The sequence below is a fragment of the Microtus oregoni genome, unplaced genomic scaffold (genome assembly GCF_018167655.1).
Source record: "Microtus oregoni isolate MIOR12 unplaced genomic scaffold, Mior012 000043F_ref0000047, whole genome shotgun sequence".
Classification (NCBI taxonomy): Eukaryota; Metazoa; Chordata; class Mammalia; order Rodentia; family Cricetidae; genus Microtus; species Microtus oregoni.
In genome coordinates this window covers 9,558,832-9,579,653 of record NW_024543210.1, presented here as the reverse complement: position 1 = coordinate 9,579,653, position 20,822 = coordinate 9,558,832, and the positions used below count along the sequence as shown (strand labels likewise).

Below are 20,822 nucleotides of genomic sequence, written 5' to 3'. Positions count from 1 at the left end.
AATGCCCTTTATCTTCTCTGAAGTAGAATGGTACTGCCTTGGACAGACCTGCCTCATTGTCATAAAAAGAACCTAGGTTATTTTAACATCTTAAATGCTATGTTTTCTAGATCTCTGAAGTGTTTGAAGATGTATCTAAGATATATCTTTGACCTTGAAAACATACCTAATGAAGTAGAATGGTACTTCCAGGGGCAGACATGCCTCATTGTCATAAAAAGAACCTAAGTTATGTAGAAGGAGCTGTGGGCCGCTTCCCACCGCCTGGCTCCCAGCTAGCTTTACCTGAAATAATTACACGGAAACTGTATTCTTTTAAACACTGCTTGGCCCATTAGCTCTAGCCTCTTATTGGCTAATTCTCACATCTTGATTAACCCATTTCTAATAATCTGTGTAGCACCACGAGGTGATGGCTTACCAGGAAGGATCTTAACCTGTGTCCATCTTGGAGAGGAGAGCTATATCGTCTGCCTCATCTTCTTCCCAGCATTCTGTTCAGTCTACTCCACCTATCTAAATTCTGCCCTATCAGGCCAAGCAGTTTTCTTTATTAATTAACCAATGAAGGCACAGATAGATAGAAGACCCACCTACATCAAGTTATTTTAACATCTTAAATGCTATGTTCTCTAGATGTCTGAAGTATTTGAAGATATATCTAAAATATATCTTTGACCTTGAAAACATACCTAATGTGACTATAAGTTTGATTATAATAGGTGGCTAATTACTAACCTGCACTCCCTTATGATCCTAGACATTTGGTAATAATAACTTTCAAGGACTAGAAATTTGCCTTATGTTGTTAAATGAGCTATATAGTTATAATACCTTGAATAAGAGTAGAAATGTATGTACAGTAGGTTCTAATAGAATTAATCTCAATATACAAAGTTTATATACAATATACAAAAGTCCAATCCAATGTAATATGTTTAAAACTAGTAGTTGATTTTTAGAAGTAGATTCAATAGCCTACCCTTTTATCTTATCATTTCTATATCATCCCTTTTTTCAGAGTAGATTCAATATCTACTCTTTTGTCCTATCATATCTATATCCCCCCATGTTTTTCTTTTCAAAATGAGAACCTTAAATCTAATTTCTTTTGTTTAGCTTTTTTCCTGACCATTACTGTTGAAGGAGCTGCGGGCTGCACTCCTGCCACCCAGCTCCCAGCCACAGGCTAGCTTTACCCGAAATAACAACACACAAATTGTATTCTTTTAAACACTGCTTGGCCCATTTCTATTAATGTGTGTAGCGCCACGAGACAGTAGCTTACCGAGAAGGATTCTAGCCTACGTCCATCCTGGGTCAGAGCTTCATTGGGTCTGCCTCAGAGAGGAGAGGAAATGGCGTCTCCGCTCACTTCCTCTTCCTCCCAGCATTCTGTTCTGTTTACTCCACCCACCTCAAGGCTGGCCTATCAAATGGGCCAAGGCAGTTTCTTTATTAGCCAATGACCTTCCTCCATCACATTACCAAGAATAACTTATTACTAACCCCCCAAACAATAATATCCATAATCCATTGAATGACCAAATACCACCCACCCCACCTCTTGGGAATGTGAACATTGTATTTTTAAATTTACTTCCTGCTGTCTGGGAGTGATGGTATCTTTAGGGGATCCTGAAAAGAAAAATTTGAGTTAATTGTCAAGTCCTGGGAGAGGTAGCTGTAGCTTTTTTTTTTTGTCCAGTCTTTGCATAATGGGAAAGTGCAGGCCTTATCTCAAGTCCTGGCTAGAGTAGTTCTTAGGTTGGATCATCTCAGCTAGCCACCTCGAAATTATTCTGAGCAGTTTGTAGTCCAAAGCCAATAATTAGGTGGTGTTTTTCAGCTTAGTAGTGTTATCATAGTCCTGGAGGAGTCATCATCATCGCTGTGGGGTTCCATGCTCCCTATGGAGACTTCAAAGGTTGCTGTTAGGTATACTCATGGTTCACTGGAGAAAACTGATAGAGACTCAAACCAAAATCATGTACAGGAAGGTAGATGAAACATTTTTCTAGAATTAGTTAATACTCTATATGACCATTAATACATGACAAAAAGTTTAAAATATATCTCTTATAAATCTTTTATCTCTTATAAAATGTCTCTAATTGGACTGGGACTACAAAAAGACCATTATATGTCTTTAGAACAGCAGAAACATTTGTGAAGATTTATGAAATTTTACCGTGTTGCAAATGTTATATTTTGATAGGCTTTTGGGATAGTTGTACTACAAGCTCTTTGTCAGGGTCCACTTTCTTCCCATAGTTCATTAATTTCATCATTAGTAAAAGTTAATATAATTTCTGCAGGGACTATTGCTGCTAATTGACAAAGTATCAATTTTCCTTTTAGAATTAACTCAGAGACCTTTTCCATATAAGTTTTTAATTTTTTTACTTGGTTTATGTGGTAAAAAAGATCCATTCTAAGATAATATCTTCCCTTTGCATTAAAATTTCTGTAGGAAAATGTTTGGAGGGTAATAGGATCAGAATGCATTTAAGATTCGGATTCACATGATCCACATGTGCCTTCTGTAACTTCTCTTCAAAGTCATCTCTTTAAAAGATCTACTTACAAAGGTAAGAAAGTGAAATGATTGTGAATCCCTGTATTCCATAGTCTGCTGTAGTACAGCAGGTCAAGACTTGATCCTGGCAGCTTTCTTACCTTTGTAAGTAGATCTTTTAAAGAAAAAAATGAAGAGAAAAGAGAACAGCATGAAATAAGGGACTGTGCTAATCTAGGAAGATTGTCAGAGGTGGAAACTAAAGTTGTCCAAAAAATTACTTGTCATACAATGAAAGGTAACCCCTAAAATTTGTCTACACCCTAATCTAGAATGCTGGAGTGTATTCTTAATTTTTAGAAGAATCCTGAAATGAAGAGATCATCCTATATTATCTAGGTCTAGTAACATGCATATATAAAGGAATTATCCAGAGTAAAACATAGGACAGGAGAAGGCAATTTGACCACAAAAATGGAGATGCAGGAAGCTAAGAGGGCCAAAACTGGGTACCACTGATTTCTTGACTTGGGGCTTCTGGTCTACAGAGCTATGAAAACAATATTTCTTGTTGTCTCAGGTTACACATAGGCAAATACACTACTGTTGTGATTTATATGTGAGTAAAGGTTCATGTGTTTGAAAACTTAGACCTCAAAAGGCAAACATCACATCTTCAAGATTACAAAAAGTAGCAAAAAAAAAAAAAGACTCTAAAATAAGAAGCTATTCTGAACCATACCTTCAGGGTTTAAAGATTATAATCCAATTCCGTGTGTGTATGTGTTTAATGAGAAAGTAAGGCAAAGACTAATAGTTCTTATCACAAGAGACAGAGACCACAAAACATATAATTATAACCTACTATTTGTCTGCAAAAGAAAATTAAGAAAATAAATAAGACACAAGACCATTACAGTCATCATTAATTATGAAAATGTAGAATTGAGGTGATAGAACTCAGTAGAAAGTTGGAAAATGACTCAACTAGAAAAGATAGTGAATGAAACAATTACTATTGAAGAGAAATGGGGAAATTTTAAATATAAAAATAGAAGGTTTGAAAGTAAAAAGAATATGAGAGAACATAATACAGAAGATGAACAAAAATACAACATGATGATAGGAGGAATCTTAAGAAAAAACTAAGCAAAGCATTTTATTTAAGTTAAAAATATTTAAAAAACTGGCTGTGATGGTTTGAATAAAAATGCCCCCCATAGGCTCATATATTTGAATTCTTAGTCATCAGTGAGTAGTAGTATTCCATAGTCTGCTGTAGTGCAGCAGGTCAAGACTTGATCATGGCAGGACATTCACAACTAGAACATGTTTCTTATGACTGGAAAAAACCTGAATAATTCTGAAAAAGCAAACATATTCCTTAAACTATTTGAAAACTTTATATTTAAAGTTCACATACATTTTGTAAAACCACGAATGATTCTTGTCATAGTTACTTTTCTGTTGCTACGATAAAACACTATAAAAGAGTTTACTGGGGCTTACAGTTTCAGAGGATTAGCATCCATGACTATCATGGCAGGGAGCATGGCAGCAGGCAGCCATGGTGCTAGAGCAGTAGCTGAGAGCTTACATGTTGAGACACAACCTTAGGACAGAGAGAGGGAGACTCAGAATGGCTCTTTGGAAACCTGAAAGCCCATCTCAAGTGTCACACCTTCTTCAACAAGACCACACCACCTAATCTTTCCCAATCAGTTCTACCAACTAGGGACCAAGTTATTTAAATATATGAGCTTGTGGGGCCATTTATCTTCAAATAACCGCTTTTATTTTGAAGAGAAGTAAAAATAATTTTAATTTATTGAAAGTATGTAAATAAATAAAATTTATGCCATAAACATTTAATGTGTTTGGTGTCTGTTCAGAACAGGTGGCATTTCCTTCAGTACTTGACATGCATCAAAACTTGTATCACTCAGACTGTATTTTAAAGAAGTATTTGTAGTTCATGGAAGTGTTCTTTCCAGAAGGATTTGAATATTTCCCAAAGTATTTAGGCCTCTAGAATACCACAGATATTATTTTGGGAACAAAGCTGTAATGCATGTTAGACCAAAAAGACATTATATAAAATGTACTAGTGGCCTGTAAGAGCTTTGAGTGTATCTTTCAGAAGTTTCTTGCATTTCATGAAGCCAAACTATATAAGTCATTTCAGTGAACTCAGCATTTTGGTTTTGTGTAGATTATTTTAATTGTTGCTATAATTATTATTTTACTATATTCTTTTTTTAGTATTCATATTTCTTTTTTTAATTTATTTATTTATTAAAGATTTCTGTCTCTTCCCCGCCACTGCCTCCCATTTCCCTCCCCCTCCCCCAATTAAGTCCCCCTCTATTCTATCATTATATATTTTTATAAAGTATAGCAAACTTTCACATCACAGAGAAAAATGTGGTAGATTTGTAAAGTATTAGTAAAATGGTTAATACTTTATGACACGTATATTAACAGAAAATTGTATTTTAGCATATCTGCAATGTCTATATATATTTGTTATAAGATTTATTTAATAAGATTTTATATCTGGTTTTACTTTTGTATTTCAATGATGTGGTTGAAACATTGTAGGAAGTCATTAAAAACGGTTATTTTTTTTAAATTGACCCATTAAATTTAAAATTCAGCTCCTAATTTTAAATTTAAAAATTTGCATTTTCCTTGTAAGTGCTGGTCAAGATATCCAAGGAACAAGTGTGATTGCAAATCTTCCAATTTTGATGCGACAGAATCCTACTGAGACCCTTCGGAGAGTCTTACCCAAAGTCAGAGTAAGTTGGTATGAAATAAGATTCAAGTTTATCGATTTTTTTTTCTTTCCCCAGTAGCATGCTATCACTATTAAGAGAAAATTTTGGAGCTTTGATGGTTTATCTTTTACACCTACTAATGGGGTAGAAGAAATGTTATGTTTATTTTGAATTATAATAAACATATTTAGGGAAATTTGTTGTAAAGAGTTCCTTGGTGATTTTCAGTAAAGACATTCTAAAGGTAAATTTGTAATAGCTTAAAAATGTAGCTATCTTTATAAAATTATAGATATATCATTTGATATTGTTTTCAAAAATTTCAAAAATTAGCACACTCATTTTATGTCTTTACTACTGATAGTAATTTAACTAAGATCCTGTGGATAGGCTTGTGCTGACTTCTGAAGATCCTCAAATGGAGTTCATTATGATCATCTCAGTTTTAGTTTACATGGATTTCACTCCTTCCTAAGTTTCTTGAGAATTAGTTTCTTGCTGTGACCATAAATATTTTCTCTACTGTCGTATTTCTCCTCAAGTATGTAATGTCCATTGATTACTAATATATCATGCTAGATATTAATAATTGATAGTTACTATTTATTTGCACCTGTATGCATATGAAGAACTCCTTTTTTATTTTTTAACAAGTATTTTGTGAGCAATCTGGACAGCTGTCTTTATGTTCTCTAGCATCATAATCACTAATGGGCTCAGAGGTTGCCTGCTATGGGAGATAATATTTGCTAATATTTACTTACCTTCAGCTTTCCATTTGGTTATAACTGCTTACAAATGAATTTATAGATATTTTCAAACTGTAATCATTAATATATCTTTGAGTTTTGTTTTTGAAATTATTTATAGCATGGTTGCAACTACTGTCATTTTCATAAGAAGCCCACATTTCTACAAGTCAATATGATTTCTTACTGGCTACCATGTTGATTCATGAATTCACTGAGCTTTGTTATGTCTCTTTCCCAGAATCATGTCTAATTTTGAAGTGGATAAGTATATAGGTCAAGCCTATTTGTACATTTGATTTTGGTAGGGTTAACTGACCTAACATTATTATCATGACACCAGAGGCACGAAGTGAATGGTTGAAAGAAGTTCATATAAGTAAGAAAATTAATTTAATGTAAAACATCTCTGCATACTGTGTTGAGTTGGCTAAGTCTAGTTCACAGAGATCCAGACTGTCCAAAGTGCATACCTTGTTCCCAAAGAGGTATTAGGATCTCCAGGACTAGAGTTATAGATAGTTGTAAGCTGCCTTCTGGCTTCTGGGAATTGAATTTCAGGTCCTCTGGAAGAGCAGCCGTCTCTCCAGCCCCTAGCATCCAGTTCTCCAAAACAACAATAGAGGATGAAAGGTAGACAGCAGCAACCTTTGTAGGCTCTGAAATAGTTCTGACAAAATTTTGCTAATGTGCTCATAGTCAAGGCAACTAAGTATAACTATTAAGAAATTTTGCATATGTGAGGACCTGGGTTCATCTCAGTTCCCAGCACCAAAATACCTCCCCTTTAGAAAAAAGAAGAAAGGAGAATATACATTCATTTCGTTTATACAGTGTATTTATATGCAGTTTCAGATGTATCTTCTGAAACTATAAGATATGCTTGCATTATGGAAGATATGTTTGCTTTATGTTCTTTGAGAAAGGACTTCTCTGTGTAGCCCCAGATATCCTGGAACTCTCTGTAGATCAGGCTAGCCTCAAATTTAGAGCTCTGCCTGCCTCTGTTTATTGAAGCCTGGAATTAAGGGTGTGTTTCACCATGTCTAGCTGAAGATTTTTTTTTTCAAGACAGGGTTTCTCTGTAGCTTTGTAGCCTGTCCTAGAACTAACTCTTGTAAACCAAGCTGGGTTTGAACTCACAGAGATCTGCCAGCCTCTGCCTCCCGAGTGCTGGGATTAAAGGCATGCTCCACCACTGCTGGGATGAAGATATGGTTTTAATACAGAACATTAACTGATTAATTGATTCAAAACAAGTACCCACTAATGAATTTGTTTTAAGAAAACCTTTATTGATGAATGATTTCTTTCTTTTTTATTTAATTAATTAGTTTCTAGTCAGAATCTCATGTAACCCAGGCTGGTGTAGAATTCAGTATGTAGCTGAGGATGACACTGAGCTTCTGATGATTTTCCTGCCTCCACCTCCCAAGCATTAGTATTGGAGGGTAACATTCCTGTGGCCAGTTCGTGTAGTGCTAGGGCTCGAACCTGGGGCCCTGTGCAAGCTAGGCGAGTACTCTGCAGCTGAGCTATAACCCCAGCTCTTCATTCTTTCTTCAGGATAACTAGTAAGCAAGCATTTGTTAGGACCTTCGTCTCTCTTGCCTGCACTGTTTGGAGGAGATACAAAAAGGTAGAAGGGTCTCAGGTGGGATCCCTCATCAGGAAAGTCCTTAAGTCATGCAGCTGGGTGAAGGAGCAGCAGAATGTAGTAGAGTACTGTGACTCCAGGAGATCTGATGCCCTCTTCTGGCCTCTATGGACACTGTACTCACATGTGTATACATGTGCATACATGCACATGTGTGAATGTGCACACACAAACACACAATTAAAAATAAAATCTAAAAACAAAATAAATAAAATATTAAAATTCCAGCCAAAAAATTAGGATTATAATTGAACCAATTTCAATTATTTCCAAAATTTCCTTTCTAAACTGTATCCAAAGTGGATGTTAAAGGGTTGTGTACTTGTCTCAACATAGAATTTTAGTAAGAATCAAGAAGGAAAGTATTTGTTGACTTCCAATTTAAGTTCTAAAGATGTGAAAATATCTCAAGATATAGTTATTTTATTCATGTTATATAATTTAATTATATGATCATTATTGATCTAGTATTTTTCTAGAACTTAATAAACTGAATTCTGAGACATTAGACTTTAATAATATACTTCTGCTTATGTTATCTGGAAGTGAATGGATTTTGACTGTCAAGATAAATTTCTAAATTTCTGTATCCTTTTATAAAATTACAAATGAGGGTTATTGTAGTGGCATTTCATTTGTATTTTATTTGGGCACCAAATGAAACACAATTAATAAAAACTCAGAGATAGAAATTGGGGTTCAACCTGAAGATCAGAAAAGCAAAACAGCTAGCCACTGGCTCATACTTCTACCTCAGTCCCAAATGACGATCCTGCCTCCAGGAATCTCAGGATGAGGCTGTGGCTGTGAGCCACCTCCTTTCGTTTTATATTCTTCTCTAGGCATGGAATTAAAGGCATAAACCACTGGGATTAAGGGCATGCACTACCTGGTTTTTATGGTGACTAGTGTGCCCTCTGGGGTTAAAGGCATGTGTCATTACTGCCTGGTCTTTAATGCTAGCCAGTGTGACTGTTTTACTTTTCTGATCCTTAGACAAGCTTTATTTACTAAAATACAAATGAAATGCCACTACAGGTGATATCATTACACTTAAGATAGCATAATGAACTTCATTATAATACGGCACCAAACATTTCTTCCTGTTGAACTTTTGAATTAATCTCATTTACTTATATTTTGTTCCAAAACTGTGTCATAATATTGTACAGTTGAAAAGGTGTGTCGTTAGGCTCAGAAAATGACTGTAATGAATATTTACTAAGGTCTTACTGGGTGCCAGACACTGTACACTATTGAATGTTTTATACATTTGAATCTCTGAATTCAAACAACAGTTCTGTGATGCCTGTTCATCCCACAAAGAAAGGGACAGCTTAATCAACCAACTTCCTGTGGCAGTTTAGTCAACCTTATTTATTTGTTTTACATTCAACCAAAGTTTCCTCTCACTCCTTCCCTCCCATTTTTCCCTCCCCTGCAATCCACTCCTTCTCTGTTTCTGTTCAGAAAGGGGCAGGCCTTCCATGGATATCAACAAAGCATGGAATATCAAGTTGCAGTAAGGCTAAGTTCCTCTCCTTGTTTTAAGGGGCAGGGTGACCCAGTGTGAGGAGTAGGACTCCAAGAGCCAGTCAAAGTGTTAGGGACAGCCCCTGCTCCCTTTGTTAGGAGTTCCACAAGTAGACCAACCTACGTAACTGTAACTGTCACATATTTGTAGAGGGCCAAGGGCAGTTCCATGCAGGCACTGTGGTTGTTGGTTCAGACTCTATGAGTTCCTGTGAGCCAGGTTAGCTTTTTTTTTTCTGTGAGCTTTCTTGTGATGCCCTTGACTCCTCTGACTCCTATAATCCTTCCTCCCTCTCTTCAGCAGGATTCTCTGAGTTTGGCCTAATGTTTGGCTATATATCTGCATCTGTTTCTGTCTGTTAGTAGACAATGGCTCTCTAATGACAATTGGGGTAGTCCCCAGTCTGATCACAGGAGATGGCTAGTTCAGGCTACATTTCCACTATTATTAGAAGTCTTAGCTGGGGCCATTTGTGGAAGTTTCACTTGCATCAGGTTTCTACCTGACCCTGAAATGCTCCATCCCCTCATTTCCAGTTATCTTTTTCAGTACTCTCCCCCTCCATCTACCCCTCAATCCAATCTCTCAGGTTCCCATTCCCACCAGCCCCAGGCCACCCAAGAAGTCTCTTCTACTTCCCTTCTAGGAAGATTCGTATGTCCCCTTCTTGGGTCCTCCTTACTACCTAGTCTCTATGGGTCTGTGGATTAAAGCATGGATATCCTTTACTTTATAGATAATATTCACTTATGAGTGAGTACAAACCATGTTTTTCTTTCTGGGTCTGGGTTACCTCACGATGATAATTTTTTCTAGTTCCATCTAATCGTTTTCAAATTTTCTGATGTCATTGTTTTTAACAGCTGAGTAATACTCCATTGTGTAAATGTACCATATTTTCTTTATTCATTCTTCAGTTGAGGGGCATTTACATTGTTTCTAGGTTCTGGCTATTACAAATAAAGCCGCTATAAACATAGTTAAGCAACTATCCTTGTATGATTGAGCATCCTTTATGTATATGCCCAAGAGTGGTATAGCTGGGTCTTGAGGTAGATTGATTCCCAATTTTCTGAGAAACTGCTATATTAATTTCCAAAGTGGCTATGCAAGTTTGCCGTCCTACCAGCAATGGAGGAGTGTTCTCCTTACTACATATTCTCTCCACCATAAGCTGTCATTTGCGGTTTTGGTCTTAGTCATCTGAGCTTTGTTAACCTCTTGACTGGCTGATCTGATTGCAGAGATCTCTAATGTGTAATTCACTTCTCAGGCCTCAGCTACTTTGTCTGAATCTCAGCAAGCTACACATAGGACCTATTGCTTCTACTTTGCCTTCTAGAAGCTACTCACCCAGAGAGGTCTTTAAAAAGTACCAACCAATTGTGTTTTATACTCTTGTGAGAAGAGTATTACTTCAATGGTGAAATGAAGTGACAGAATACTATCCCCTTCCCTTCCCTCCCTTCTGTTCTGTTCCCTTCCCTTTATTCCTAAGAATCAAGCCCTCTTACCAGTAAACTGTAAATGTTACCTTATTCTAGAACAAGGTAATTTCAGGATGTGGGTAAATAACAGATCCAGAGATAGGGAGATTGTCTTGGATCCTTTGGATGGAGCTTAAATGCTGTCACGCGTGATAGCTCAGTTTTACCTGCTGCTTAGTTTTGCTGTCACCCAGCCTTAGTAGAGGTAAGACTTCTCTAGTTGCTTGGCTGCCTTGCTTTTCTTGTTTTTGGGTTGAACTCCAATTTCTGTCTCTGTTTTCTTTTTCTTTTTTTTTTAAGATTTATTTATTTATTATGTATACAACATTCTGCCTCCATGTATGCCCGCACGACAGAAGAGGGCGCCAGATCTCACTACAGATGGTTGTGAGTTACCATGTGGTTGCTAGGAATTGAACTCAGGACCGCTGGAAGAGCAGCCAGTGCTCTTAACCTCTGAGTCATCTCTCCAGCCCCTGTCTCTGGCTTTTTATTATTCATGCTACAACGTATCTCTTAGAAGAGGAAGACAGAAGATGAATGAATGGGAAAGACAACAGTAAAGATAGGGAAAGATATAGGGAAGCCAAGAAGTGACAGCATAATAGCTGGAAGTGGTAAGGAGGGGAGTGTGGCATTGAACATCTTGGCCTGAGTAATACTGCTTTAGCACACCTAGAACTGTGAGAGAGTAAATTTCTGCTGCTTTTACATATTTAGCTTCGGTTAATTTTTAATAGTAGCTACAAGAAAACTGAAGGAAACAAATTTCATTTCAGATAGAATAAAACTTGCTATCATGTCCTTTCTGACCTTGGCACCTACTAGTCTTTCCCTCTTTTCCATAAAGGTAGAATCTTTGTCACTCTAGTTTGCCATTTTATCCTCAGAGCCTGGAATGGTGTTTGGAAATAACAGGCACGCACAGCCTGCTTGAGAAAGAATGTTGATTAAACTGAATGTTCTCAGAGAATCAGTATCTACCCAAAAGACCCTTTGTGTGTTTGACACTCTGGCCCCACTCACTGAAGCCTTCTTGACTGAAGACAGCATTGATAGCATGCTACGACACTGACTTTTGCTCTCAGACATTTTACCAGGAGTAAGAGGAGAAAGTGGAAGTACATAATGGAAGTCAAAAGAGACATAGTCTATAAATCAGTGTGAAATTTGATTATTTAAAGTTGGTAGATGCGATTTAGCAATATTTTGATTCTGCAAAGATGTACCACTTCTTTTATTACTGTTTGTGACTTTATTTTTATGAGTGATACAGTAAGAAAATACGAAAAATATCTCCTGATGTAAATGATACAGCATTTATACTGAATAGAGATAGATTCTTAAATGATCTCATTTTGAATTTGAATAGAAGTCATTTACTTTGCAAATAAAGATATTTGTGAATGAAAACATGAATACGCTTTTTAAAAAGTCTTATTTGAAATAGTACAGTTGAATGGACAAACAATAATGATTTGTGGAACACTTAATGTGGGGCAGGCACTGTGCTGCATGCCTCAGACACATCCTGTAAACAATTGTCAGTTCCATATGATGTATTATACTCATTTAAAGTTGAGGAAATGTGCACTTAAAGCTCAATATTTGACTGCAGTTTTTTGTTAGAAGGTTTCTAAGAAGTATGAAAGAATATATAATTGGTTTTGATAGTTCTCTGAAAAAAAAGTCTTAACTAAGGAATGAAGGAATACAAATGAGCAATACAAATTGCTGCTATCTTCTTTGGTTTGCATCTCAGAAAACGTTACTCTCTTCCTCACTAGAGTTGACATTTTTTGAGATAAAAGTTTAAATTCCGAGAAAAGCAAAAGGGTTTTATGAAAGCAGCACAATTATATATCTGAAACAGAACATGATGTTCCAGGAACTCTGCAGGTCACAGATGGCCTGTGGTGGAGCATAGCATTCCATTGGCTGACACTCTGATTGCAGGCAGGCAAAGAGGGGAGGGGGAAGATTCCCACGGTGGTATAAGGTTAATGGAGGTTTCCAGCATCAGGGTAAGAATCAACTGTGCAGTGCAAGAGGCTTTGTGGTCTAGAGGTATGAAGTTATAAAACACTCTCCCAGTTCACCAAGAGAGGAGACAACTGGAGAAACTGGAGCAGGGACAGACTCTGGGGACTGCTCTTTTGTGCGTTATAGTGTAAAATAAAATTATGTTGATTATAATCTTTTAAAGATAATGCCTGTTATGTTTTTCTAATCTTATCTATTTGTAAAGGATACAAAGGCTATTTTATTTTAAGGACAAATAGATTAACATTACTAATTACTTTATAATAACAAAGATCTATGGAAACATTTACAAGTATGTAGATTGGACAACAAGGAAAATTAATATAAGCAAGACTGTAACTGCGTAAATGAATGCAAACAGATTGTAAAATATATACACAGCTTTAATGGGGAAATTAGACTTACAGTACCACTGTTCCCACGGAGAACAGGAAGCAGAAGGGGCGGCTGCACCCCCTAAGGCTGGGCTTAACCCTACATCTTCCCTTTTGTCTAAATTAGACAGAACTAAATCAAATACAACTATAACAAATAATAAATATAACAAACAATATTGAGAACAAAAGTTTTGCTAGACATTCTATCTCAAGGAGTCTAAATGTAGAGAGTAACTACAATTATATAATCTTCAACTCCGTCAAAGATCTGAGAAGGGAATAAATATTACTTAACAAACGAGAGATATCCAAAATGTGCAACAATTGACAGAGACAACTGACTACCTGGGCAATCACCCAAAGTCTCGTTTGCAAGGTTGAGTCAACCAACTTTGGCTAAGGCCTAACATAATTGACATACCATTATTAAAGGCAAGGAAGTTTCTTAGAACTATTCTACCCTGTCTTGGCAGGATAAGACAATCCTGTTTCATCCACTTAGGGATATTCTGTATCTTTTTCAGAAGTTGAGGTATGGGCTTTTCGTAACCCAAAGGCCAGTTCTGCCAAGAAGACAAGCTCCCAGTGGAGTGTCTTTGGTGCTCAATGTTCTCTCGGGAGTAGAGTGGCATTGCCAGGAGTAATTGTGTCTCGTTGGCACAGAATTCTAGGTTAGATTAAAGGCCATTTTCTACAGCTCTTCGAAGAGGCTGAAGATTATATTATCTATACTAAATATAATCTCTATGTATCTAAAAGACCTGATTAACCTAAAAATAAATATGACAAACATATAATTCTCATACCTATCTAACTTGAAGACTAAAAGAATAAACAACTGTGCAATATATGAAGACAATGATCTTCAACTGTAAACAATGTCATTACATATCAAATGTAAACAATGTTATTATATAAATAGTATCGCCCGCTGCTCTTACAACACAAGACAGTTATTTTATTTTTCTTATGAGATAAGGTCTGATGTAACCTGGCCAGACTCAGATTCTTTATGCATCAAAGAATGGCCTTGAACCTCTGATCCTCCTGCTTCAGCTTCCCAAGTGTCAGGGTTATAGGCGTGTGTCACCATGCTCAGCAGTTAATATTTTTAATAGATCTAAAATTTGATTTTTGTTTCATAAAATTCTTGTAAAGAACAGTGTTCCTATATTTGTTCCTTGGTCATTTAGTCATCCATCCTGACTGTAATAAAAATGAGGTGGATTTTCTGAAATGCTTTTAAATGTATAGTTGAGCTTAAAAGAGTATGAAACAATTCCTGGCCTCAAAAAACGGTTAGCTCCATTCCTTCTTAGGTTGTAGAGGAGTTGTACGAAAATATTATTCTCTTTCTATAACTAGGTTAGCTACTAAATCCACACGCTCATATCTTTCCTTGAGCCTGTCACAGAAGTCCCAAGGCTGCTTCATGAGTTGAATTTTAAAGAGTAACATGTTGCTTAGTTCTTTAAAGAAGGTGGGACATGAGACCACTGGCTTTTTTGTTTGTTTGAATACCAACTCTTTCTTTGTTGCTCTGGCTAGGCTTAAACTCACAATCCTTGTCTCTACCTTCTGAGCACCAGTTGCAGATGTGCTACTCAGAGTCTGTATCAGGTTGGGATAACTCATGACTTTGTCCTCACCAGCGCAATAGGTCTCCCTTGTCAAGGGCAGAGCAGTAACGAGAACCCTCCTTGGTGCTGTAGGTATGGTGGTGATTAACTACTGCTGATAGAAGGAAGCAGCTGTGCCTACTTCCCAGAACCTTCTCTTTGGTAAAGCATAGGCTTGATGAGGGAAGAGCAGTGAAGCTGCTGGTCCTCTGTGAAGATCCATTGTTTCTGTGGGAGTGTGAAGAAACAGCAGCGTGTTCTAGGAAAGATACTGTTATGATTTATGGTGCAGGTGACCCTGGCAGGTCCAGGTAGGAAAGGCCGCGGCAGGTGACAGACAAATTGGCCATACAGAGAAAACTTGGGTACAGAGTTTATTTAGTGGGTATTGGGAAGGATATAAGGGTAAGAGGGTTATGGAGGGAAGAGAGAAAGAGAGAGAGAGAGAGAGAGAGAGAGAGAGAGAGAGAGAGAGAGAGAACGGAAAGAAGGAAGGAAGGAAAGAAGGAAGGAAGGGGGAGGAAGGAAGAAGGCAGAGGCTGCCTCTTCAGAAGGAAACCTGACAGACACAAGAACAGCTTGCCTTGGTGGGAAGGGGGAAATTGGAGGTGGGTGGAGCTTGTATCTTAAAGGGACAGAGTACCAAGGTGACAGGGCAGGCCAGCAGAATTATAATTGTAACATTTCTGGCTTTCTTTTATAATAAAAAGGCGAGGAGTTAGGCATGACAGGGAATGAGGGCGTCAAGTTCTCAAGACTGCTTCCTGCTGATTTGTGGATGTCAGAGTCTTGGGGGACCTGAGAAAGCTGGGGTAGCTGATGGCTTCACTCCTGTTCAGGATTTGTGGTGTGGGACTGTCTGGAATCTCTTGGACCTGGCAAGGTGTTGGCAGAACAGAGGACAAGGTAAAGTTTAGGGAGCAAAAAATTTTCTTTAGGTCCTTGAGGAGGAGGGTGTCAGGACCAGGGAACTGAGAGAGGGGTGTATCTGACCTGTTTTAGGTGAATCCTTCAATTTGGCTCCCTGGAACTCAAAATAATTCTTTGAGTTTATGAAAACATAAGTTTTAGACACATACATTGTATAAACAGCAGCATATTTGTGCCAGAATGACCATGATAGATGTTTTGTACAATGAAAACATTAGAAACATTAGAAAACAACTAGACCCGCCGGGCGATGGTGGCGCACGCCTTTAATCCCAGCACTCGGGAGGCAGAGGCAGGCAGATCTCTGTGAGTTCGAGACCAGCCTGGTCTACAGAGCTAGTTCCAGGACGAGCTCCAACTAGAGACAGTTTAAAATCTTGATCTTGCAGTAGTGGTAGTACTCTGTCAGAGTTAGATTAATAGCTTATCAGCATTTTATTGATAATGTTAAGACTATGAATAGCAACACAATGAGAGAGAAAAATTTGATAATTTGTATTTGTCCTTTGTAGCGTGCAGATACACACCTTAATAACTTGCATTTGTATACCTTAAAACACCTTCTTGGTTTGAGATTTTGCATCTTAAAATACCTTTTATTTAAAACATGGAAAGAACAATGGCAATGGGTTTTTGATCCTACTGCACGTGCTGGCTTTGTGGGAGCCTAGGCAGTTTGGATGCTCACTTTACTAGACCTGGATGGAGGTGGGTGGTCCTTGGACTTCCCACAGTGCAGGGAACCCTGATTGCTCTTTGGGCTGATGAGGGAAGGGGTCTTGATTGGGGGAGGGGGAGGGAAATGGGAGGCGGTGGCAGGGAAGAGGCAGAAATCATAAATAAATAAATAAATAAATAAAATAAAATAAAACATGGAAAGAAGTTATACTGAAATTTGTTTGGTGAGGTTGTCCTTTTTAAACAGGCAAAACCTCTCAGCCATCAAATTGCATCAGAGATCATTAAGAAGGATAAAATTTTATTTGAGTTATTGATTTAAAAAATGACAGAAAACTCTTGATCAGATAGCACATACACCAGTCCTGCAGTTTCTATGGGCCTATGTTTGGAGTTAGACTTACTGTTCTAAGTGAAGAAGAGAACCAAGCCTCTAAATGATCAGTTCCAGTGTATGCTGTTATCTGCTGTTCTGGTCTTGGGGTAAAATCAGAGCAGCAGCTTGGGGAAGTAGTACTGTGAATATCTTAGATGGAATGCCCTATGCCTGGATACTGACAGGAAGGCAAATCTCCACGCTTATCTAGTGGAGAGGAACAGAGGCCTAGCAGTGAGAAACTGTTCTCACAAAACAGTTCTGAACTGTGGAAATTAATTCCCAAATATGTAACAGAAAAGGGAAGTCAGCTCCAGCAAAAAATCTACAGCAAAGCACACTCACTTTTTCACAAAGCAATAATGCCAATAAAGCCTTGCCTTTTGGTTTAGCCTTTACTAGATCCCTTGGTTCTGATAAGTCACTCATGAGAAGATGACTGAGCAATTACTGTATAATGTTGCTACTTGTAGCACTGACCAGCCTTGCTGGCTCCTGCCTGAGATCCAGTCACAGACAGAGTTGGCCTCTATGGGAGGCAGCACAGCGGTGGGATAAGCAGATGGGTATGAGATGCTGGTGGGACAGAATTTAACATGACTGGATTGAAACTTTTTATATCTGCCTGTTCACTGACAGAAATTAGAAAGCTTCCGTGTTGGGGTCTGCCATTAGGTGGCCAATATAGGTTGTTATTCAAGGGGTACGTAGGCTGTTTCCCAGAGTTGAGGGAGGGACGAGAGAAGAGATCCAATAGCAAAATATTCTAGGTGTCCCTAAAATAATGCAAGGGTAGAGCGTATTGGTCAAGCCATACTAAGGCTTGCCAGCACAGAGGACCACTCCGAGTAGTCTGAGGGACAACAGTCTGAGACAAGAAATGAGATCCTAGTCCTCAGCCATGGGGAATTACCAGAAATGAAAGTCAGCTAAAGCTGACTTGGAGAAGGTGGCCTTACCATTTAGTTGGTGTTGTGTGCAGCGATGGAGCGGACACAGGAATTTGGAAAATGGTACTAGTTCAGGATCCTCATGGGCCTCAGCCAGTCTGCCCACAGGTGGGAGGGAACATGGAGAGATCCTGGCTGAGTCATGCTCCAGTGTTGTCATTTATGATTTATGTTAGGTGACCCTGGCAGGTCTGAGTATGAGACCACAGCAGGTGAGAGACAGACAGATACACCATGCAGAGAGAGCTTGGGTATAGAGTTTATTTGGTGAGTATTGGGAAGGAAGGGTATGAGGGTAAGGGGCTATGTGGGGGAGGAGAAAGACAGACAGAGAGAGAGAGAGAGAGAGAGAGAGAGAGAGACAGAGAGACAGAGGAAGAGAGGAAATTGGAAGAGGGGGAAGGGAGAGACAGAAGCTGCCTCTTCAGAAGAAGGATGAACAGAGGGAGGGAGGGAGGGAGGGAGGGAGGGAGAGAGAGAGAGAGAGGAAGAGAGGAAAGTGGAAGAGGGGAAAGGGAGAGACAGAAGCTGCCTCTTCAGAAGAAGGATGAACAGAGGGAGGGAGGGAGGGAGGGAGAGAGAGAGAGAGAGAGAGAGAGAGAGAGGACACAGATCAGCTTGCCTTGGTGGGAAGGGGGAGATGGGAGTGGGTGGAGCTTGTATCTTAAAGGGACAGGGTACCCAGGTAACAACAGGGCAGGCCAGCAGAGTTATAATTATGACAGATATCAGGTGTCCTTTCTTCATGAATGCAATGGTTACTGCTTCTGGAATACAATGGAAATAAGCCTCTTGACCTTGAGAGAAAGGAAGGAAATGTTAGATCCAAGACTCTGTACCCAAATAATGCATAGAGATCTGCCAGTGGGGAAGTGGCAAGAAATTTGACCCTGCCAAATACTGCCCTGCTCCAAGAAATAGTCAGATAGGTACACTGAAAAAGCTTCATTCCTGCAGCCTGGTCTCAAAGGTCCTGACTAAGATGACACAGAAATAAGGAATGAAAGTCTCTTACTTCTCCCACTAGGCCAATGTATAGCTATAAGCAACAGTGCTTTATAAATAGGGAAGATAAAGTATGAAAAGAAATCCCTGCTTGAGAGTACTGTTGGGTTATGGGGGAGAAACCTGTGGCATTTCAGACTGCATGCTAAACACAAAGTAACAGTGCTTCACTGTTGAAGGAATCTAAAACCAGCGATGCCATAGAAGTTACCATAGCAACAATAAAACTTGAACCTATGTGAGTTACTGAGTAGATTTATTTGCCACCCCCCATAACCTTGGAGAGGAGGCATGTCTGTTTCAGAGTTGTTGCATCTCTCTTCAGTGAATAGTATTGAATAGAAAAATTGCTAACCCCCAAAATAAAGGGAGGAAATGACCAAGTATCAGTGATGGCCCAAGAAGTATGAGATAGAGATAGGTAAATTGAATAACTATTATTAACTTGTTAGAAAATTTGGTGGAAAATGATATGCATGCTATATAGGAATCTCAACAGAGAGGTGGTTCAATAAAAATAATCAAAAGGAAATGCTAGAAGTAAAGAGTAATATCAGACATGAAGCATGTGTTTATTGGAAGTTTGGACACAACTGGGGAATCAGTGAACATGAAGACAGATGTTATCCATGCCAACCTCAAAGACAACAAAGAGTATAAAACTTAGCAAAGAAGTGACCTAGTATTCCAGTTGGATCTCAGAAAGACAAAATGGTAAATGGAAGAAATAATGTCCAAGACTCTGGAATTAGTAAAAGACAAGAAACCTTAACTCCAAGAATATAAGGACACCAAACAGGAGAAAGACACACAAATGCACATAGTCACACATAAACACACAAACACTCTCTCTCCCAGGAACACAGTGATAAGGGAAAATGAGACAGTCTTGAGATCAGCCAGAAAGAAAGGAGCAGGAAATATTACTTAGGGTAACATAGGTAAGAATTGAATTTCTGATTAGAAACACATTGCTGGTGGGAATGTGAAATGACTCACCACATGGGAAGACTGAGTTTCTCAAAAATTTAGACATATACTTAGTATGTTACTCTGTTGCTTTCCTTCTGTGGATTAAGATTGACACTCATGTTTGCATAGAGACTTGGTCATGAAGGCATTGAAGTTTATGGTTAGTTACTTGCAGCTAATGCTGAAAACAACTGAAATATACATCCATTAGTAATGGATACATAGATTGTAACAGCATAACCATGGGATAATACTTTTGTTTTTATGAGACAGGGTTTTAGTATGTATTCTAGTTTGTCCTTGAACTTGTATAATTCTATACCTCAGATTCCCTAGTGTTGGTACTATAGGTGTGTACGACTATACCTGTTCTTCATGCTCATTTCTAAACATATTTCATTTTAGGTACCTACTGGCAGTTTTTTTTTGTTGTTGTTGTCTTTTTTGACACACATATGGCTTCTCTAATCCATGGTTTATTTTATGTTGCTAGCTTTGTAAAATTCTGAATTATAATTTTTTTAAAAATCAAATGTGCTTCTACTTCATCCCTTCCAAGTTTCCCATTTCTCATATAATTAGACCTCTTCTTAGTATCCTTTCTCTTTTATTTTTTCTGTCATTTTCTTCTTTGTGATTTATGTTGAGTGTTTAGTCTTGACCAATTGTCTAGTTCAATAGTTTGTGTCTAACCTAATTTTAATTTTGATAACTATATTTTTCAGGTCTGGAAATTCTGCTTAATTTTTGTAAATCTTCTACAACCCACTTAAATATATTGGAATTTTCTGTTGAAATTCTTAATTGTATTTTTTGTTTTCATTAACCAGGCAATGTATTTGGTAACATCAGGACCTGGCACTCCTTTTAGTGTATTTGTTTTTAAGACAGGGTTTCACTATGTAGCCCTGGCTGTCCTGAACTCTTTCTAGAAAAGGCTAGTTTTGAATTCACAGAGATCTGCCTGTCTCTGACTCTGGAGTATTTGGGATTACAGGCCTGTGCCACCAGGCCTACCTAGGATGTTTCTATTTCCTGCTGTTTTGCTGATTCTTTTTTTTTTCTTCTATTTTTTTTTATTGCAAAAAGAAGAAAAAAAAACATAAACAAAAAACAAGTTTCCACCTCCTCCCAGCCTCCCATTTCC

At 38.1% G+C, this 20,822-nt stretch overlaps 1 protein-coding gene across 4 annotated transcripts in view; it reads left to right on the top strand.

Moving 5' to 3' along the window:
• The window catches only part of Ppp4r4 (protein phosphatase 4 regulatory subunit 4), a 100,635-nt gene that overhangs the window by 23,818 nt on the left and 55,995 nt on the right, over nt 1-20,822 (top strand). The window contains exon 3 of one of the 4 annotated variants that reach the window (XM_041633446.1): nt 5,217-5,319. The exons of 2 other annotated variants lie outside the window; for them this stretch is intronic. In XM_041633446.1, the coding sequence (XP_041489380.1) occupies nt 5,217-5,319 (103 nt within the window). Of the gene's footprint in view, nt 1-5,216; nt 5,328-20,822 lie in introns of those variants that run through there. One more of the 4 variants, XM_041633449.1, reaches the window with a different exon arrangement.